This window comes from Eumetopias jubatus, unplaced genomic scaffold, assembly GCF_037043125.1.
Source record: "Eumetopias jubatus isolate StellerSeaLion01/CBP00866 unplaced genomic scaffold, mEumJub1_p1.0 scaffold_122, whole genome shotgun sequence".
Classification (NCBI taxonomy): Eukaryota; Metazoa; Chordata; class Mammalia; order Carnivora; family Otariidae; genus Eumetopias; species Eumetopias jubatus.
In genome coordinates this window covers 434,105-457,182 of record NW_028274928.1, presented here as the reverse complement: position 1 = coordinate 457,182, position 23,078 = coordinate 434,105, and the positions used below count along the sequence as shown (strand labels likewise).

The window sequence follows — 23,078 nt, the reverse complement described above, 5'->3', positions numbered from 1 at the left end:
GCAGCCCATCGCAGCCCTTCTTCCCGTGTCACAGGGATCCTTTTGGTCTTTTCGATAGTGTGTCCCCACCCGCACCACCCACACCAGCTCCTGCACAACGTCTGCTTTTCCTACAGGAGCCCGTAACATGTCGACCATGGTGCTTTCACATCCCGCCCGCTAGCTCCCGAAGCTGCGCCCTCTGTGCGTCTGGGTCTCGCGTTGGCTTTGTTTCTCCAGGCTGTTTTCCTACCTGGCAGCACGTCTTACAAGGTTTGCTGAAAGCTGGACATGATGTACCAAGTAACCTGGGCAGGGGCTGGAAGTGCCTGAGGACCTCCGGTGTCCTCGGCTCCATCTTCCCCGCTGACTCGGGCTTCTTGAGTGTGGCTCCTCGGGGAGTCTATGCCCCGAAGCTCTTCCATCTGGAACTTGCCACTGTGGCCCTGGAAACCCGCCGGTGTGCGGCTAAGGTGTGGGGCCGTCATTCACTCCCAGGTTTTCAATGGACCTGTCACCTTCACAAATGGGGGACTGAGTGGGAGAAATGCCCTCCCCAGGTGGGACAAAGCCAGACAGGCTTTTCACTGTCTACAGTAAGACTCTGCTACGTAGGGGACACTCCTCCCTGTCCCCTTCCTGCCTTGCGGGGGCGGGGGTGGTGGCTCTGGAGCCCCCAAAATGGCAGCACCCGGGTCCCAGACTCAGACAGTCCACACTCGTCCTCCAGAATTGGTCAGAATGACTTAATTAGTCCTTCCAGTTGATGGCTCCAGCTCAGATCTCAAGCCTGTCTCTCAGCTTTCGGGTGACAGTGGTTGATTTTCTCAGCTCAACTCCTTTCTGCTGTAGGGCCAGGTGTGCCAACTTCCCAGGCCGACAATGGACGGGGCCCACTGTGCTACCCCCTTCTGGCTAGATGCGGGGATGGTGCCGTGGCCCCGGGTGTTGGAACCACAAGGTAGGAGAAACCCAAGTCCCCAGGGACCCCAAAGAGAGCACTCCGCAGGCAGGAGGAAGTTCAGAGCTGTTTTCTGAACCCCTGTGATGTCAGGGCCCATTTGTTACTGCACATTAGCTTACTGTGGCTCACAGCCTGCACAACCCTGACAGCAAAACCCAACATCCCACTTTCTGCTTCTGGAGGAGTTTTGCTGGAGAAAGTCACACAGCAATTTACAATCATCCTTCTAGAAATGGCGTCTCCAGCCTCTACTAGGGCTTCAGCAATATGGGTCAATCTACTTGCTTTGTAATGGCTTGTTTTCCCAGCCTTCTCTACTCCATATTCCCCAGGTTTTTCTCCAGGCCAGAGGGCTCTCCCCTGACTTTACTCTGACAGACCAGCACATTTCCTACCTCACCCAGAACATGGAGCCGAGTGGTGTGCCATGACTGGCCATGTCTGATCAAATCCGTACTGACCAGACCTTGTCCTGCTCTCTTTCTCCTGTCCCGTGAAATGGGATGCCCCTCACCCAGTTCAAGAACACCCTCCTCTCTGCTGAAGACCCTCCTGTGTCCTTTGGGACTTTATTCTACTTTGTCTCTCTGGAATCTTCCCTCTCTTCCTTGCTACTCGCATCGCCCAGAAACATGGCCACGTTGTTCGTGTCCTGTAAACACTGCCCAGCCTGAGAACACTCATCGCCTCATCCCCCCTCCCTCCCTGCTCATCCTGGAGGTCACCAGAGCCCTGCACATGGTCAGAGCCACATGTGTGCTCTAGTCGGCTGCATTGGACAATGGTGATCGTTCCCTCCAGCTGCAAACTCTTCTCTTTGATTCAGCTCGTGCCTTTGCCCGTTTTTGTGGGTTCTGTTCCTCTGACCATACTAGTTCTTGTAGGAGCATAGGGGTCCTCCTTGGCCCAAGCCTACTCAGACCGTTTCCATGAGAACAGTATCTATCCCACAATCTCAACTACCAGTCAACTCTCTACCCTAACCAGGAGGTACAGAATCCTATCTAACCGCACCTAGAATTCTCTACCTGCAGGTATCAAAAGCTCCTCAAATCGCCAACATCTGGGAAGTTTTAGAGTAGTAGGTATCATCTTTAGAGAATGTAGGCTGAGAGGTGCAAAGCTTAACTTTATTTTCCTAAAATAATTCCTGAAATATTCAATCTAATAGAATCTGGTCACAACCTAAAATCGTAATTAATATTTCAGATTTAAATTAAATTGCATTCTGGCCTTTACCACTCTGTTTCCCCACCCCCACTAGACCCAGGATGGGGTGGGAGGGCCTGGTGGCACCTGAGGATGAGGAGGCTCCCTCCTCTGCCCACTATCTGCATGGTATCGGCTCTGGGTGCTGAAGTCCCAGGGTCGGCGGTCAGCACCATGGCAGACATTTTCCTGGGCCTCCCATCTGCCCCTGCGGGTGGCACGGGAACTTCTGAGACTGCCCTGCGGGACTTGAAGCCTGCGGCACCCGTGGGAGGGGCTCAGCTGGGGAGGACCTGGGGCCGTGGCGTCCTCCGCCCCCACAGCTGTGCTACTGGGGCTTCTGCTCCAAGAGGCACGAACTCCACACCCACATCTCTCTTCCTTGCTCCTCCGACTCTTCTCCTTTCCCCTCCGGAGCAGGCTGTGACAGGATGTCTACGGAGGGCTGGTCTGGCTTTCCTACCGCTCACACACACATTCCACCGCGGCTTCTCTAAGACTTGGCTTCTCAAATCTCAACAGCACACAGCTCTTCCAAATCAAGTCTCAGTTGTTAAGACCATCAAATTTGTTTTAATCTATTTAAAAACTCAAAAGCTGAGCACCAAGCTACGTATTTTTTTCTTTCCATTCATATTTTAAAATTTCTAGTTTCTTGCACCTCTGACTGAATTTTTGAGCATTTAGGAAGTGTGTAAATAAAACACCACAGCATCCTCACCTCAACGTCGTGCTGCCGAAACGACACCGAGCTGTCTGAAATGGGGCTCTCCAGACCTCATCTGCCGCCTGTCCTGCCTTCTGAACTGGTCTCCCACGGCGCTCAGAACGATCTACCACACACATCTCCTGGCCCTGAGCTCATTCTACTCTGGCTCTGGGATGTGGGTCACGCACTCCACAGCGGAACGGAAGGCCCCGTGCGATCGAGGCCTTCACTGTTTCTTCAAGGACAGTTCTTGTCGCTCCCTTCCATAACCACACACAACAAAAGTGCCAAATCACTCCTGGTCCGGGACCTACGCACCCAGGGTCTCTGCTCGTCCCTGACCGAGAGCACCCTGAAGCCCCCTCCTCGAGTCTGACCCCCTCCAGGCCAGACCTCCCAGGTTTGTTAGGGTCAGTGTTCACTGCCCCCCAGACACCTGAGGACTAGTAAGACTATAAAGGACAAGTCCGTTTGAAAATGGTCTGTTAATATGTCTCCCACTGAGCAGATGATGAGCTCCTCCAGGGACAGATGTTTAGGTCCCCATGTTTTTCCTGTGCCTTAAAAAGCCCCTGCACAAAACCAGTGTCCACGAATGGATGAAGGAGCGAGTTACCAGCATTCCAGGTAATTCTGAGGAAAGCAGTGAAGCACGAAACAGAAAACAGAGAATTTATACTCCATTTCTTATTATGAAACATATATGGTGAATTGATATCAAAAGATTTTAAACAGGGGTGCCCAGGTGGCTCAGTCAGTTAAGCATCTGACTCTTGATTTCAGCTCAGCTCGTGATCTCAGGGTCGGGAGACGGAGCCCCTCGTTGGGCTCTGCGCTTGGGATTCTCTCTCCTCTGCCTCGCACCCATAAAAAGAAAAAAAAGGTTACAAACAGAAACAACTTCATGTTAATTAGTAAGAGCGGCAAATAGCTCAACCTGTATCCAACCACCAAACTAACAGAGAACTTCAGATTGGACAGTAAGCAGGAGCAGGCTGCGCCAGTAAGAGGCTCCCTCCGCCCTAGGGTGACAGAAGGATGGATGAAAACCTACCAGTTTACTTTGAAAAGTTAGCATCGAAGCACTAACAAAATAAGAAACTGAACATTTTTATACTTCTTGAACTACTTACATTGACTTTAAGGGGAAAAAACATTAGAGTACTCTTCATTTATTTTTAAAACTTGCACATGGGGCGCCTGGGTGGCTCAGTTGGTTAAGCGACTGCCTTCGGCTCGGGTCATGGTCCTGGAGTCCCGGGATCGAGTCCCGCATCGGGCTCCCTGCTCAGCGGGGAGTCTGCTTCTCCCTCTGACCCTCCCCCCTCTCATGTGCTCTCTCTCTCATTCTTTCTCTCAAATAAATAAATAAAATCTTTAAAAAAAAAACTTGCACATGAACTATCTCTTCTAAGCAATGTGAATCTTACTTTGAAAAACAGACCCAGGTCCTGAGCACCCTCCTTTTCTCTTCAGTGCACTAATTCAGCATTAAAACAAAAACGGAACACCCAGCTACAACCCAGCATGTTACATACACATCCTTAAAATGACTTAAAATGTGTATTAAATGAAATTGTGCCATCACATGGATACTTTATTTTTTTTTTAAGATTTTATTTATTTGAGAGAGAGAGAGAATGAGAGATAGAAAGCACGAGAGGGAAGAGGGTCAGAGGGAGAAGCAGACTCCCCGCTGAGCAGGGAGCCCGATGTGGGACTCGATCCCGGGACTCCAGGATCATGACCTGAGCCAAAGGCAGTCGCTTAACCAACTGAGCCACCCAGGTGCCCTCACATGGATACTTTAAAATGTCCAAGAACCCATTTATTTATTTACTGGTGTTAATTAGCAACCACAAATATCTTTAGAAGTGTTATGATTCTTGATGCAGAAAGCCAAGGTTTGAGAATAGATCTTGAAGAAGACTGATGACTAATTAAAGAATGTGAGGAAACTTCTCAATCTGTTTTTCTTCTAGAATGTAGCATACAGGGATGCCTGGGTGGCTCAGTCGGTTAAGCGTCTGCTTTCAGCCCAGGTCATGATCCCTGGGTCCTGGGATCAAGTCTTGCATCGGGCTCCTTGCTCAGTGGGGAGCCTGCTTCTTCCTCTGCCTGCCACTCTCCCTGCTTGTGATCCCTCTGCCTCACAAATAAAAAATCTTAAAAAAAAAAAAAAAAAAGAATCTAGCATACATTCTGTAGTAACCTGATCTGACTGCCAAGAAGGCAAAGTGAGCACATTCCCCTGAAATCAAGCTGCTGCAATGTCATCTGCATTCATCTAAAGTATGGAACAAATGCATCATCTTAGCCCGAAATGAAAACTTGGAAGTAGTCATTTTTCTTTATATTGTTTGGAATTAAAAACATATTAAATTGGTCCATTATGAAAATTCTGTTTTCTATGTTGTGTGTTTCAGACCATGTCTGTATCTTAAGGCTATGAAACAATTTTTGTAATTGTAATAAAAAAACAAATTATTGACTTTAACCTAAGATGGGTGCTTGAATGACTAAATATTCAACCAAAACAAAATAAATCCTTCTCTAAATTGTACCCTGCACAAGCCACTCATTTCTACAGGTTAATGCACTTTACGTACTAATGTCCCATTTCTCTCTTTCTCTACTTCTGCTGCGTGTGTCTGTGTTTGCAGTAGCAGGAGAGGATCTGTAATGCCGCTCCGCAAGCACACGGTTCTACGCAGCACGGAGCTGGCCATCAACGTTCCCGCAAAGGAAGAGTAGTACGTACTCCATGTTCAGTGAGCATCACTACCCACGGGAGAGTCCACAGGAATCCTGCTCTGTGGCTGGAAGACATCAATCTGAGTTCTAGGCCTAGCTTCCCGAGTCTGCTCATTAACTTGGAAGTCACTTAATTTGGAATATTAAAACAAAACAAAACAAAAAAACTACCCTGAATGTCAGCCCAGCAACTCATACTTAAAACAAGTCACTATTTATTGAGGGTGTACTGTGTGTAAAATGTAGGGACAGAGACAGAAAATAAATGTATCCATGACGAATTCCCTCTTTTGATTATAATCTCTTTCAGGACAGTATTTATTTCAAATCCCAAGCAATAACAGATGCAAAGAGCAATTCCAGTTAAGTCAGCTCTACTTGTTTAGAAAGCAGCAGACAGAGAACGGGAAGGAACATGGCTTCACTTGTCTCTTTGCCCAGGGTCCTACACACAGCTGTGTGGCAGACGTGGAGTGTGGGGAGCCAGAGTTGGGATGAAGAGTCAGGCCTCAGCACCTGTGTCCACCCAGGGCTTTCTGGGGACAGCTGGAGGTTCCCCAGCAGGAGCACCTGTTACACTGGCACAGCAGTCTGTGACCACAGACTTGCAAACAATACAAACCCTGCTCACCAGACAGACATTATATTCAATGCCCAAAGAGACTCTGAGCAACTTTGATCTCACTTCCTCTTAAATCAACTGAAGACAATTACTATTCTGTACTCACCTAAAGGCTCTTTCAGGGTGAGGCTTTAAGTATTTAATACGCCTCTCAGTGGTTCTCTCAACAAGTGACTCCTCTGTTCATTCAATCAGCATTTACTGAACACCTCAAGTGTCTGTCTTAACAACCTATAGGCTTTGGCTGAGGTCTACAAAATGAATAAACAATGGTTTTAATCTTCATTGAAACGAAACAAAAATAAAACAACTGGAGAATAATTACTTCCCTGTGTCCCTGTCCTTTCTAAACACAGTGCATGTGGCCTGTGCCCGAGCAGAGTCGTCCAGCCCCACGAGAGGGCACAGGCCCAGGTTGGGGGATGGCACTGAGGCCACCGAGGAAGGAGACAGGCAAGGGTGGTCGGGCCCAGAGGCTGGAGCTCAACAGCTGAGCAAAGAGGTACAACTGGAAAGTGTGGGATCAATCAAATAAGTAAATACATCAAGGGCAACAGTACCCATGTTTCTCACTAGAGAGAGAAAACTAGAAGAAACCGGAGCAGCAAGTGTGCCTGAACTCCCAGTGTTCAATATACATAAATAATATTAGGCTTAACAGCGTGTGTCTGTGCACGCACGGGTCCATCCATCCGTCTTCCTGTCACACTTCCGTCTCCTTACTCCGTTCCACGCCTGGGCCTGGGTACAGCACATCTCAACAGCTTCGAGCACACCCAGGTCCCTCCTGACTTCCAAGTGACATTCTCTGCTGGAAGGAACCCATGGCTGATCCCGGGGCAGGGGCAAAGAAAGTACAAGGTGAATCTGGAACATCTTTTGTGGCAGAAAGAAAAAACAGTATTTTTATTTTTTTAAAATTTAAGTTTAATTTAGTTATAATATTCTGTATTATTAGTTTTAGGGGTAGACTGATCAGTTGTGTATAACACACAGTGCTTGTTACATCCCGTGCCCTCCTGAATGGCCATCACCCAATGACCCCATCCCCCACCCACCTCCCCTCCAGCAACCCTCAGTCTGTTTCCTATAGTTAAGAGTCTCTTAGGGGCACCTGGGTGGCTCAGTTGGTTAAGCAGCTGCCTTCGGCTCAGGTTAAGATCCCAGCGTCCTAGGATCGAGCCCCACATCGGGCTCCTTGCTTAGCAGTGAGCCTGCTTCTCCCCTGCCGCTCCCCCTGCTTGTGCTCTCTCTGTCAAATAAATAAAATCTTTTTTTTTTTAAAGTGTCTCTTATGATTTGTCTCTCTCTGATTTCGTTGTTTTATTTTTCCTTCCCTTCCCCTATGATTCTGTTTTGTTTCTAAATTCCACATAAGAGTGAGATCTTATGATAATTGTCTTTCTCTACTGTATTTTGTTTAGCATAATACCCTCTAGTTCCATCCACATCATTGCAAATGGGCAAACGGCAAGATTTCATTTTTTTGGTGGCTGCATAAGATTCCATTGTATATATGAACCACATCTTCTTTATCCATTGATCTGTCACTGGACATCTGGGCTCTTTCCACAGTTTGGCTATTGTGGCCATTGCTACTATAAACATCGGGGTGCACGTACCCCTTCGGGTCCCTACATTTGTATCTTTGGGGTAAATACCCAGTAGTGCCATTGCTGGGTCATAGGATAGCTCTATTTTCAACTGTTTGAGGAACCTCCATACTGTTTTCCAGAGTGGCTGCACCAGCTTGCATTCCCACCAACAGTGTAGGAGGGTTCCCCTTTCTCTGCATCCCCGCCAACATCTGTCGTTTCCTGACTTAATTTTAGCCATTCTGACTGGTGTGAGGTGATACCTCCCTGAGGTTTTGATTTGGATTTCCCTGATGCCGAGCAATGTGGAGCACTTTTTCATGTGTCTGTTGGCCATTTGGATGTCTTCTTTGCAGAAATGTCTGTTCATGTGTTCTGCCCATTTCTTGATTGGATTATTTGTTCTTTGGGTGTTGAGTTTCATAAGTTCTTTATAGATTTTGGATACTAGCCCTTTATCTGATAGGTCATTTGCAAATATCTTCTCCCGTTCTGCCGGTTGTCTTTTGGTTTTGTTGACTGTTTCCTTTGCTATGCAAAAGCTTTTTAGCTTGATGAAGTACCAATAATTCATTTTTTTTTACTTTGTTTCTCTTGCCTTTGGAGACGTGTCTAGCAAGAAATTGCTGTGGCCAAGGTCGAGGTTGTTATTGGCTGTGTTCTCCTCTAGGATTTTGATGGATTCCTGTCTCACATTTAGGTCTTTCATCCATTTTGAGTTTATCTTTGTGTGTGGTGTAAGAAAAAGGTCCAGTTTCATTCTTTTGCATGGGGCTGTCCAATTCTCCCAGCACCATTTACAATACTTCTAAATGATGGCTTTATAATAATGGGACACAGACACTGGGCTGAATGCACTCCCACAGGCCAAAGGGACAATATAACCATCAATCAAAGACAGTAAGACAGATGATAACGCCAGGGGCAAACAGAAGACCACCAGTCACAGATAAGACAGTGTAGGAGATGCTAAGAGTAGTATCTGAAGTATAGCAAGTGCTCCATAAATGCGCCCTCCATCTTGCAGCGCCCCCACCCCCTCCGCATACCGCCAGAGCACTTCAACCACCCAGGACAGCATCTCAGTCTCCAGTGAGCCCACGTCCCCTACAAAGACACCACATAACTTTCAGGCAAATCATCTTGAGATCCTTCTTCGCTCCTCATTAAACTGCCCAACATCAATTATGTCTGAGGAGCTTGGACTGCAGCAAGAGAAAAAGACACAGCTTCTGCCTCCAGGAAGTTTAAAATGTGTGGAAGAGGCAGACACATAAACAAACAGTGGCCCCAGGTTTACTCCTTTGTTCAAACAGTTTCCTTAAGCATGTACATTGGGCAGGGCACCTGAAATACAGACATGAACAATCTCTGCGGTAAAGAAGCTTACTTGTTAGTAGAGGAGGCAGACAGACTAGTCATACAATGATCTCGTTACGTCTCTCCTCGGAGCTCAGGGTTAGTGCAGGGAGCTCTGATTCTGCCCAACGCTAAGCAAGTGCGGGCCACTGAAGCTTGGTGAGCACAGAATCAGAGGTGAGCCTCTGGGCTAAGCACCAAGCAGGTGGAGGGCGGGGGGCTGTGTAGCCTACAAGAACACCTGCAAAAGGTCAGGGCCTCCTGGCTAGAGCAGAGGTGCTGGTGTTTACTCTGCAAGAAATGGGGACCCCTGGAGCCCTCCTACACTGTTGGTGGGAATGCAAGCTGGTGCAGTCACTCTGGAAAACAGCATGGCGGTTCCTCAAAAGGTTGAAAATAGAGCTACCACACGATCCAGCAATGACACGACTGGGTATTTACCCCAAAATACAAATGTAGTGATCCGAAGGGGCCCATGCACCCCAATGTTTATAGCAGCAATGCCACAACAGCCAAACTATGGAAAGAGCCAAGATGTCCATCGACAGATGAATGGACAAAGCAGGAGTGGTATATATACACAATGGAATATTATGCAGCCATCAAAAGGAATGAGATCTTGCCATTTGCAACAACGTGGATGGAACTGGAGGGTGTTATGCTGAGTGAAATAAGTCAATCAGAGAAAGACATGTATCATATGTCCTCGCTGATATGAGGAATTCTTAATCTCAGGAAACAAACTGAGGGTTGCTGGAGTGGTGGGGGGTGGGAGGGATGGGGTGGCTGGGTGATGGACACTGGGGAGGGTATGTGCTATGGTGAGCGCTGTGAATTGTGTAAGACTGATGAATCACAGACCTGTATCCCTGAAACAAACATTATATGTTAATAAAAATAAAAAAGAAAAAGAAATGGGGACCCCTGGAATGGCTCTGGGCAGGAAACTAACCTCAACCAATCTGCACTTTGTGAGCATGTGTGATGCCAAGAGAACAGGACTGCAGCTGTCTGAGCTGTGCAGGTGAGGGAATGGCAGCACTGCCTGGAGGGGGTGCCATCCCAGAAGTATGGGAAACCCTGATGGGCGGAGGGGCGCCCCAGACGTGAGTGGGTGCTGGTAACCATGGGGGGATGGGGGAGGCTAGCCGCACGGGAGGGGACGGGGAGGCTGGAGGGTGCAGGTGCAAGGGAAGACGACGATGAGAGCCCGGTGCTCCAGCCGCCAGCCCACAGGCGCGCCACCGTCTCACACAGCGCGCACATCTTCAATTCACCTGAGTTTTTACGACCCCATCTCCTGCCAGAGGAGCCGCTGCGGAAACAGTGATTTGCAGCTTGGGCAGTAACTGTATTTTCAAAGTAATACCCACACTGCTGTGCATCTGTATAAAACAGATCATTTTAAATCCCTAAATTATCAGGGTGAAAACTTTTACAAACTTTGCATTCCAAACAATTCTCCTCTGTTTTGAAAGTAATTTTTGTGAACTAGATGTGCTTCAAAAAATAAGATTCATAATCAGAACGTAATGTTATAGTTCTGTCTATAATGATGTCTTGGTTGTTTAAAAATTTAGAAGTTTTAATGGAGTCAAAGAGCCAATTCACACAGGTGCCCAGGGTGACACGAAGCCCCCGGGCGGCACCGTCGGCACCTCGGGGTCACTGTGGGTCTGCCTGTCATTTGCCAGCGGCCCTCCTTCTTCAGGGTGAGAGTAACACAAGACAGTGCTCTTCTGAAGGGCCCTCTCAATCTCGGCCTCATTTCAGCACAAATTCAAATCAACCAACCAAACAGCTCACTCAGCCAGCCCACTGCACGAACTAACCCAGCCTCAGTTATTAACTAACCTGCATCAGGACCAAGCTCACATGATCACTAGGATGGGGGTTTTTACACTACGTGAAACACCCAGTGGGCCCCGCGCATCCCTGTCCCCTGTGACCTCAGGACCACCATCCTTCTGAGCCAACCCCCCCAGCCCCGCGCAGCGCTCCTCCCACCAGAATTTAAAAACATCAAACAGTAAGTATTTCACTGATCTTTGCTAAAGCTTTGCCACTGGAGGCTCTGTTCACTGGAGGAAGGAACTAATTAACCTTTAACCAGTATGTTTTGGGCTCGCTCAAAACTTTTCCTATTGCCTCTAGAAAATACTATGAAGAAATACCCTGGCATGTTGATTTCAATTTATACTGAAACCAAAAAAAAAAAAAAAGGAATGTCTGACGTGTAACTTATCCCACAGAAGTTTCTGTGTCCTGTGTTCAAAAATGTCATTGTGACTCAAGGCCTCAAAAAAGTTTTGATTTTGATGGTATTACACAGTTTAAAAACAAGACTCAGAGATGCTTGCTGTGGATGACTGGCCCTCAGAAAGAAATCCCAGGCAATCAACAGTTCATCACAGTGGGAAAGCTCACACACACACAGACACACACACGACATATTTTAAAGTTTTACAAAAGGTAATTATTAGCTGACACCGCTAATTACATAGGAGAAAAGAAAGCCATTGAATTTCATGTTAAATTTATCATACACACGTTTTAGTTAATGCAGTTTTAAAAAAGAAACTTTGGTACAGTTGCTACTCTAACAACAACTCAAATTTTTTAAAAAACGGTAGCATTCAGAATATATTTTCAGATGTATGAGAAGACAATTAAGTTGAAACCAGATGTTTTAAGATTTGTTTCTGAGGAATATTTTTTAAAAAATTGTCGCTTAGAAAAAATTAACTATGGAGGGGAAAAAAGACAATCAGCTCCTTAGTAAAACTATCTAATCATTCAGCACACGTGCTGGGCGCTATACCAGAGGTCTGACACGGTCATGGTGGCCAGCGTGGGGCCAGCTCTCCGGGGGACAGGCTTGGGGCCCGGGCAGCAAGCTGGAGGCGCCCTGCACAAGGAGCCAGCGGGCCTCCAAATCCACCGAGACCTCAGCCCCCAGGACAAGCACCCTGCACGGCCTGCCAAGTGCTGGCTAGTCCATGTCCCCACCGAGGACCAGCTTCTCTCTCTAATGAGGAGGAGCCAACGCAGGGGCCAAACACGCTGCACAGTAGGCCTTCCCAGGACACAGTAAGGAGCCCATGTGGCCTTCCCTTCTAGCTGGCCTGGCTTGGAATTTACCCCCAGGAAAGTCTGCTTCTGAACCCACACCGTGCACACAACCTGTTCCTGATCCGGAGGAAGGCCCCCGTGTGCACAGTTGCACTGTGGGTCTGTACCACTCAGACCCACCACAGCCCTCTTGGGAAGAAGACATGACTCTGGGAATCTCAAAGCAACAGGAAAACCTCATTACCCCCCTTCCCAGTCTCCACTCATACCATCGTCACCCACACTCCACCTTCCTTCAGTTCCTGTCCCAAGTTTTAAAACTGGTCTTACTCCTTACTCTCGGTTCTACTAGATATTCCAGATCCCATTTCTCACCTGTCCAAAATGGCTTCCACCAAAAAAGGCTTCAGGATTATCTGATGATGGTAAGTACTCAGTTTTGTGAGCTCATAAAAGATGGAAACATTGTGATCGAAAGGCATCACAACTTCCACAAATTTCTAAGTTTTTATAGGCTCGGAGTAAGGAAACAAGGATTTCAAAAAACAAAGACAATTATGAAAATATTTGCTTCTTGAATAAACTATACTTCTTTCGTTCTTTTAAGATTTATTTACTTATTTAGAGAGACAGAGGAAGCGGGCACTAGGTGGGGGAGCTGAGGGAGAAGGAGAGAGAGGATCCTAAGCAGACTCCCTGCTGAGCGTGGAGCCCTCCTCGGGGCTGGATCCCAGGACTCTGAGATCACCACCTGAGCCGAAATCAAGAGTCAGACGCTGAACCAACTGAGCCACCCAGGTGCCCCTGTACTTCTTTGTTATGACTTTGGTTATAAAGAATTTAACTATACTGCTCAGAAATGATAAAATACTATCAAGTAGTTTTCGACAAATGATTAGTAAGCGCTCCTCATTCAGAACTTTATGTAAAACTAAGGCTTTTTAGTGATACAAAGTATTTAAATAACAAATACGCTCCTGTTCCTATTTAGAACACCTGCTTTATAATCAAATTCATACTTAAAAGGAACTTAGGGACTAAATCCAGGTTTTCTGGTGTAGATATTTGCTGCATACTCTGATAGAGCATTATGTCCCAGATGTTATCATTAGGATTGCTTTTTAACCCTTTAGCATTTTGCCTCTTTATTGCTTTCCTGAAATTGTAAGTTTATTTACATTCACAATGCTGATGAAGAAACACAACTTTTCATTGTGAGCAGCTGCAATATGAAAGTGTGCAGTCACACAAGTGCAGCAAAGGCGGGGTATGTGGGGCCATAACCCCTAGAGCCACCCTGGGTCCTGTGGGCATGCCGCTGAACCACGTTATTGTAGGCTTGTTTCTCTTGTTGATCTTTTCCTGATGAGGCTTTCAAACACTATGATTTGTTAATATTAATAACAGTTATCCAAATACAGCATTCCTGAAGTCTCGTTATTTACAGTTGCCGTATTCTACAGCGCACAGTACGTGCGCGAGGCACACGATCACGTTTCTAAACAGATATTTAAACCCAGGGATATTTTATTACTCAAGAAGACAACTATTAGAAAAATTAAGGGGTACTATGATTGCACACAAGAAACCACAAGAAAAAAGAGAAGGAAGTTATTCTATGGTAACATCTTAATACAAGTCAATACAACTTTTAAACTATTAATAAACTGTCCTTTTTAAAATAAAAAAGCTATTCTCCAACACAGCCTTGATATTTCAACCTACAAAGTACAGCATAGATGATTCTATTTTGTTCTGTTATCTGAAAATGCCTTTACGATAATTCAGAGAACAAGAAGTAGCTCTAATTCACATAATGGCACATATCACCTGTCTGTCAGTGAGACATCTGAAAGCATCTTTTTATTAGAAACACAAATCAATATGCCCAAGGGATTACAATAACTGCCTGAAGCAATCTGTATTACCATTTCATCCCTGATGCTCTTGCTCTGAGCAACTTATTATTATGAATGGCATGAAAATGGCAGCCTGTCACAACTGATTTTTCTTCACCTCCTGTAAGAATTTTCCCTCTTAAATGTAATCAAGTATCATCTTATTAAATATATCTCAAGCTAGGCTTTATACAACAGTCCATTACTCAAGTTGTATTCCTTATAATTTAAACTTTCACCAAATATTATTATAAAAGTAACTCCTTAGTAATAAAAACTTTTGGTTTGTTTGAAGTTTTAAGATAACAATTTCAGACTGGGTAGACCCCATGTCCCTGCCTTGCGCCTGTTGGGAGTCCTGGAGGCATGCATTTTTGTCCTGAAAAAGAGCCTCGAGAACTGGTCTATATCTCAGAACTCTCCTCCATCGAACAACATCATAGACTTTGGTATTAATCGACACAACTAGATAAAACGTGCTACATTTTAAAGAGTACTCCGATAAACCCTTGTAATAACCTTAAAGCTGTATATTCTGATTCTATAAAAGGATCAACTTAGATTCCAAGGACCACTCTGAAAGGGTGAACTAACATGGCTCATCTGTCAGTGATGAATCTGGCTGCAGCTTAGTTCACCTGCCTACGAATTCTCTTTCCATCTCAGATTGTCGTGGCCACTGAGGAGGCGGTGGCTCTATCAGTATGGGTCCCAGCCCTCAGGGCTGGCTGCACCCCCAATCTCCAATTCAGGAGGTCTAGGAGAGACACCCCGGGGCAGTCTCCGTGCAGGCAGAGGTAACACTGATGTCACCAGCCCAGGGCCACTCAGCTGGGCCACGAGACAAGGCCGTGTGGATAGGGAGGTGCCGCAGAGTAAGACAAGTGGCTAAGGCAGCAGGTAGAGAAACTGCCTTCTCTGTTTCTTAAAATGCATGCCTGGGGTAGAGTGCAGGCATCTGTGGCCACAGCAGAAGATGAGGCAAGTGATCACATTTTTCTCCTCATTTTTCTGTTGGATGTTTTCTTTCTGACAAGCAGCTAGAGAAGAACGGAACAGACAAAATGAAGACAAAAGGAGAAAGGCCCAAATTAAGGCTTGGGAAATGGGATGGGCAGAAGGACAAGTTTAAAAACAGGTTTTATGAAGCAACGAGCAACACTGGTTCAATGGCGAACATCCCTCTCCTCAGCTCTGGGAGGGTATTCTGACAGGTACAAATGCTGGTGCATGAGCACCTCCGGCCTCCACAGGGAAGTCACACGCACATCCCCTGACCCGTGGGGACGGCTGGCGCTTTTCCCAGGGGGAGACAGGGCTCTGTGCGACAGTCCTCACCGACTCCACCAAGGGGAACGGGGGCCCTACGAGCGGGCCATGATGTTGAGTACCGCCAACTGTGTGCACCTGCGACTGTGCAAGTTCCCCGACTCGCCTGCCCCACCACCTGTCACTCTGGACCAGCCATTTCTCCGCCCATGTCTCTGCTTCTGCTCTGGGGCTCTTGAACATTGGCCTGAGAAAGCCACACACTCCTTACTGGCTCCATTACAAACTTAAGAATCCCAGCAGCTGTTGGGTCCTTCCATCACTCAAGAACTGATGAGGCTGAATCGTTTGGCGAATCCTCTCCAACTCCGGCCATGCTGTGCATCCCTCTCCCCACCTGAATGACTGTTATCACTGGCTTCTCCCCCACCTGTCAGCACTGCTCTGTTCCTGCAGTGCCTCCATCCCAGAAGCGCACAGACGTTTCACAAATGAGCAGGTCCCTCCTCCGCACGCTACGGGAAGGCAGGGAATAAAGGCACTACGGAGCGACAGCAAGGACACACCGGCTGACGGACTGAGGACCGTCCACATGTGTCCAGAGCCATGGAGCCACGCCCTACTGCACACAGCAGCTCTTCCGCCAGTGACCACAGAATCTTCTCTTCGGTGACCTGAAGTGACTGCGGGATGACCGTGGAATGCGTTCTTCCATAGACTGCAGCTTCTCCTTTATAAACTAGGGCCCTCTCTTCTTTTATGGAAAGCATGAATAATTTTACAATTTTCTCAACCAGAAACAAACAAAATCAATAAAGCCCTCTGCCCGCATCCCTGCTGCTGTCCTGGTGCTTCGGGCTCCCTCCCAACCCTCGGCCCCGCTGTCCTTCCCCTCATCCCCGACCTTCCTGCTGCCTTTGCATCTGATTCCCCCGGAACAAATCAAAGACAATGATTCTCCTGTTGCTAAATCTACTCGTCTCTTTTCATTTTTCTCCCCAACGACCTCCAGGGCGCCGGCACGCTGTGGACCTCCACCCACTGCTACAAGTGCCTTCCTCCTTCAGCCTCTTCCTCCCTGGCCGCTCTTCTGCCACTTCAACCCTTCACTGCCAGCACTAGGAGGTTTGACGAGGTTCCTGTCTCGTTCTGGCTCTTACTGTATATAAAAGGCCTGGGAGCGCTCATCTAGGACCACGCTGGGGTAGCCAGTGGTCCTAAGTTATTAAGTAGTCCCCCTTTCTCTCCTTCTGCACTGGGGGTTGGCCTCTACCCCCGTGACCCACTCACCTTCTGTGAGGGCCATTCCTTGCTCTGGCCAAGGAAAGGTGACCTGAGCCACTTGGTATGTAACCCGCCCCGTCTGTGTCTTCGTCCCCAGTGGTCCTGGAAGCACGTGTCCAGGAGGGCTCCCCGAGGGACCACGATGAGCAGAGCACCTGCCAACGTGTCAGACCCATACTGAGGAGGAAAGCAGTCTTTGCTGTAGTAAGCCACTGTGGTTTTCAGGGCCATGTGTGTCACAGCATGACTCAGAGACAGGACTCTTTCATAAGTACGTATTTCCAGCCCCAATTACTCTGCTGTCGTGAGCACCACAGCGAAATCTCACCGGAGCACTGTGTCTGTCACTGCCCTGCGTGCACACAGAACGGAGTCTGAGGAACAGTGCGCTTCCCTAAAGAAGAGAAACTCGGAAATGGTCTGACTTCCCTCTGAGATGTTTCCTTTGTGTTTCGGGTGGCCTTCTCTGAAGTCCAAATGTTGGCTGGTTTAGTAAGCCACTGCAAGAACACTGAGAGGTCATCTTTACATGATGTCTTCCTTTCTCTCTTTAGGGATCTGAATAGATCCCATCATCTTTTCATTCAACATGTATCAGTCCTTCCCCTAGATAAGTTACATCCGTTACTTTTTGCCCACTCTAGCATGCTTATGTTTCCTGAATTTTTTTCTTATAAATCTGGCATTTGACACTTAGAGATATTTAATAACGTATGCAAATTTAGAGATTTTATTCTTCTCCTAGGAGCATTCCTTAATTTACAAAAGCGCTTCCTCTCAAGCTGACGCATTCTGACCCGCAGCGCTTTCAGGGAGAAGCACCACGGTGACTGCACCACAACGTCCCCGCTCCAAAACCAGCTGCCACCATTTCCTCCGAGGGTGGTCACGCAGATTCACGACGTTACGTACCGGGTGCTTCAAACAGCACCTGCCATGTGTTGGCGCTCTGCCTGGGCCTCAGCCATCACAGGTACAAAGACTTCCACCTGGAGCTGATGGAGCACCAGGAAGGTGCCGGCCATGGAAGAGCACGTTTGCTCCACCTGTGAGGCTGACACGTGGCAGAGCAGGGTTCTGAACCCAGTTCTGCAAAAAGTCAGAGATGCCCTTCCTATTACAGGTGTGCTGTGTTAGCACCAAGGACATTTAGAGGTTTTGTTTGGTTTTAAAGGAGGGACGGAGGAAGAGGAGGGGAGCGCAAGGACGGCTGCCGACATGGGCAAGGAGCAGGTCTCCGGGCCCCCTGGCGGGACAGCGTGGGGTGGGGTGCCCGCACAGCTAGGGGCGCACTGAGTATTTCTGGGCACTCATTCCCAATGCACACTTCCCTATCGAGGAAGACAGTCATGGTGGGTAATGTGTACTGAGCGGTAAGACACAGAATTAAGCCATTTGCCCAGGGTCACAGAGCTGGCTAGTGGCAATGCCCAGACGCTGACCGGGCAGCAAAGCCCCAGGCCGGAGTTCTTCACCTCCGGTATACACCTGGGAAAGGTCACCCGACGGCTTCTGTGTCCACGCCCAAGGGGAACAGCATGGAGCCAAAACCAAAGGTGTGTGCAGAGCAGTGAGGTGAGGACAGACAACAGGAGGGAACAGAAAAGAAGCCACCCCAAAGAGTAAGCTGGGAGGAAAGAGGAGTTGTGTTCCATGACAGGATCACTTTTCAGATTTTAAAGCTTACTATTGAAAATAAAATCGACCCTCAAAGTCATCCTAAAAGTAAAACGATTAGAAATGATTAAGAAACAAAACATACCCTAGAACTTGTATATGCACAGGTAGAACATTCTCGTTTTGCTTACTAAAGAAAAAAAAATATTGCTATACTTCACAGAAAACATACACAAATATGCATGTAATCTGTCAATAATTTAATAATTTATTTTTAAATAGATTTAACTCTACTGAAAAAATAAGGACTTGAAGTATATTCAATTTCCTCAAATGAGCGCAAGCTTTTTAACAGACATCAACAGGGATAATTTTCCATGTTATCACAATCAGAATTTAAACTAATATGAATGTGTCACACACAGACATTTGGAGTCCTAATGAACACTACTTCATCGAGCTCCCTGGGATGACCCGTGTGGCCCGGCGGGGGCAAGGACACTTGCCAGCCAGCAAACATGTCAGAACTACTCTGAAGCACTGCAAACAGGCACGGACATTCAAAGGGTAAGGAACGCTTTCCTAATGTTGGAAGGGTTTTTTTGTAAAACAATATTTAGCTGAAAAAATGGAATACATCTTGTCCTTAAAAATATCTTTTCAAAGAGTTATTTTATTTCTATTGCTTTGCAATAAAAATTCCTACAAAAGACAACCTTTTCTATTGATTACTCAGAAAGCAAGGTATGAATCCACGACAGCACTTTTTTTGTTCTACTCAGATACACCTCAGATTATATTTCAAATAAAAAGGAGTAAAATGCACAGTTAAAAAGAGCTTCTCATAAAGTGGACATCGGCAAATTCTGTGACCTGACCATACAAAATGTATTAACCAAATAATAGCAACTGAGATAGCAAACTAACTTTTTCTTTGTTCCTATGTAACTTGCATACACATGCTGCCTACCTAAACAATTTCAGAAGTATAACAGAAAGATGATCAATTTAGGAATATAATCAAGCAGTCTTTAAAACTAAAACCTGTTTTCAACATGCTATGAAATGAAAATAACTTAAATGAGTTCAACAGTGTCGCACTATCAAATACTGTAACATACTAATGTAGATTCTATTTTAAAAATGAGCCATCGACATAAAAAAAAGAACGCAAACTGTAAAATAAACTGAAGAGAAGAAGAAACTGCAACTCACTATTTATGGGCAAATTGTATATCCAACAAAGAAAACTTAAGAGACACGGAAACTTTGATTAACCAAGAAAAGATACTTTTGGAAGTTCTTCAGTATGAGCATGCTGTTACATAAATACAGAGAATTCACATCTGAAAACACCAACATTTTTGAAAGTCTGTTTTTAGGTTATTTATATTAAGCTAAAATGAACAAGCTCTTCAGGACTGCATGTACTTTCTTACTGAAAGGGAAAATCAAGTCATTAAAGCAGCTGCTCCTTAATCTAGCCTACCTTATTTTTTGGATTGGATGTGTTCATTACACTTCGAGTCTCTTTTCCAGTATAAATGACAACACCTATTACAGTACCTGCAAAAACACGAAAGTGGTCCTTACAGAGATGCCTCAAAGGGGAAGCACAGAGAGAACACTTTCTAATCAATTGTCTTGATGGAAAATATTATTCACTACTTAATTTTATATAAATTTATCTAACAGCACATTTGATTTGGCTAGGTCAAGAAAGTCTAATCTCAACTTTAAAAATAAGCTTTGAGGAACTCAACTGATTTTTTAAGCTATACAAATTTACCTATATACAACAACATTAGAAAATGTACTGATAATCTTTTCCCTGTCAAGAGAAAGGGTGACATCACTCGGTTCACGTGTGCAAACACCACAGGTAAGTGAAGAGAGGCTGTGTTCTCAAGTGGTCAGGTGCATCATGGGACCTTCAAACCAAGACCGCACCAGCTGAACCACCTTCCCTGAGCGAGACTTGAGTATTACTAGGTATAAGAGCCTCCGCTGACATTTTAGCACCTATACAATTAAAACAGTAAGAGACAATTACATAAATAACATTTGATGTTGAATTTAGATGTTATTAGCCTTTTTTACTCATGTCTCCTCAAAGTTTGGTTTTCTAAGTGTGTATGCCTATCAAACTTAAGGTAAAAGAATACTAAAATACCCCTAGAACAACCATTGGATTACAAAGGCTCAGAGGCACTCACCTCTGTAATATTAAATTAAAAACCACAGAACAGGTCTGTTTCTAAACTGCAGCTATGCATAATCTATATTCCTAGTTTTCGTAAATTCTGAGGATGAGAAATGATTAAAGAAAGAAAATCACGTCCATAAATACTCACTGAGACCAACAGCACTGCAGAATTCACTATAATAATTGTACAAAAACTCTTTGATGTCACATTAATGTAACGTGTGAAATTTAGGGCGTTGTAAGTCAGGACCCAGGGAATAAATGTGATCCTAGTGATCTCTTGGATTTATATGAACAGACAGCTGCAAATCATACGCATTAGATAATGAACGGTTTCCTCCATGGAATGTTCAGGAAGACAGGGAGGTGCTAGAGGGCTGCTCAGTGGTCACATCTGCAGAGGTTACATGTTTCTTTCAAAATAAGCATTTCCTTTCTTCCCCCTGTTTTACTTGTGAGCCGCTTGCAGAGCTGTGTGGTTGAATTTCCTGAGCCCCTTGAAAGCAGAGCAGCCCCTCCAGCACAGAGGGCAGCCCAAACTGCACAGATGCGGCCTCTGTAGAGCAGTGCCCAGCAGAGCTGCAGATGGCAGGTCTGCACTTAGTGCTCAGGAAAGCACAGATTACGTAATGAGCCAGTGCCGTAGAGGACCCCACCCCAAACACACACAGCTCTCGTGTCAAACAGTACATTCAATCTGACTGCGTCAGTAGTTTCTTCCTATTTTGCCAATTAAACTTAAAATATAGGAGTGTCTCATGTGAAATGAGCTCACTAATGTTAAAAAAGTACAAAAACAGAAGACAAACTGCAAAATTATTTTTAATATTAGCAGAACAAAGAGTCTCAGAAAAGACTTAAAAATTAATTAGGCTAGAAAACACTGTCCTAAAATCCAGACAAACTATTAGTAATGTTGATTCTAGGCTGGTATTGCAGTTACAAGTATCCAAAATGCAATCTGAGAAATGACAAGATTAAGAAAACGTAATGCATTCAGATACACATAGATAGCATATTTAATCAGTACTGCAGGTTAAATATAACGTACATAAAGAGTATTTAACAGAATTCCTCCATGGTTTTCCTTGTATAATCTACTGAAGTCTGGTAAAGGCTCTCCCATGCATTATCTCATCCCATTCTCACTGAAAAGGAATTAGAATAATGCATTTTTTTCCAAGTCGGTCATGCTTTTTAACTACTAAAATTAGTGAAGTCAGTATGGAGTATTTGCAGTACTCTCCATTCTTTTTGACAAAGGGCACCTACTTATGGACTAGTACAGGCTGAAAGGTTGACCAAACCCTGTATGTACGGCAAATCTATCTATAGATACATATATATAGATATATATGGCAAAGTGGTCCCCTGTTCATTTTGGAAACAAGACCAGAGAGGGAACACAACAGAGCACATTCATCAGAAAGTCTGACAGAGAGAACGTGTCAGAGACAGACAGACACATGGACAGACCTCGAGAATGCTCAACCATCCGAAGTATTTCCTGACTGTCACTTAGGCACCTGCTGGCTCCCATGCAGAAGTGCTTTCCTCGTGCCAGTCTCAACGAAACCCTGAGCGTGGGCGGCCCACCCACTGCAGAGTTTTCGTGTGCCTGCAACAGATGGGGAGCACAAAGGCGGCCAGCAAAGACTATGGATTTGCCTCAGGAAAGCAACACGGCGAGACCGAGCCAGGCACACAGGCGGACACTGCGACCTGCACCAGGTCTGGGCCCCGCCCGGTGAGCGTGCCATGCGGCCGGGGACAGCAGGGCAGCTGCACCCACTTCCCAGCGGCCAGGACTGCCCAGTCCCGAGACCCGAGGTGCAAGCAGCAGCAGCGTGCGGCGCCGCTGTGTCCTCCGTGACCCCCGCTGCCCTCCTGCACCACAGCTCGCGGGTCGTGTCCCTCAGGGGACTGCAGTGGGGCAGCTTCTCCTGCTTTCCCGAGGCCCATCAGGCAACCGCTCTGCCGCAGGAGCCTCACACACCATGCCCACTAAAGGGACAGTGTGATTTTAAGTTTCTAATCTGGCACGAGGACTAGTCTCATAAAATATCATGCCAAAAATTACCAAGAGAAATGAAACCACACAAAAACCAAAAAGAATATCTATGTTCCAATTTTTTCAACCTAAATTATTTCATCAAACTGCTATAAAAGTATCCAAGTGTTTACTCTCATTTTCTGTATTTATCACAATCAGTACCAGCCCTGGACCCCTGTCTACGTACAGGCCCCCCTCTACAGGGAGGGGTCACCCTAGATCCCCGTTGGCACACACACCCAGCAGCCCTGCTCTGGGGGGGTCACCGCCGTCGGCACAAAGGCCCCCGCTCCAGAGGGGTCACCGTGGACCCCCGTCACCACATACACCCAGCAGCCCTGCCCCGGGGGGGGTCACCATCGTCGGCACACACGCCCCCGCTCTAAAGGGGTCACCCTGGACCCCCGTTGGCACACACGCCCAGCAGCCCTGCTCTGGGGGGGTCACTGCCATCGGCACACAAGCCCCTGCTCTAGAGGGGTCACCCT

The 23,078-nt window shown here is 46.4% G+C and overlaps 1 protein-coding gene across 1 annotated transcript in view; it reads right to left on the bottom strand.

The window, feature by feature from the left end:
* LOC148161592 (putative phospholipid-transporting ATPase IIB) overlaps nucleotides 1-23,078 on the bottom strand; it is an 88,237-nt gene that overhangs the window by 44,355 nt on the left and 20,804 nt on the right. Inside the window, exon 4 of the mRNA XM_088020723.1 lies at nucleotides 19,821-19,897. Within this exon, the coding sequence (XP_087876849.1) occupies nucleotides 19,821-19,847 (27 nt within the window). The 5' untranslated portion in view covers nucleotides 19,848-19,897. The remainder of the gene's footprint in view (nucleotides 1-19,820; nucleotides 19,898-23,078) is intronic.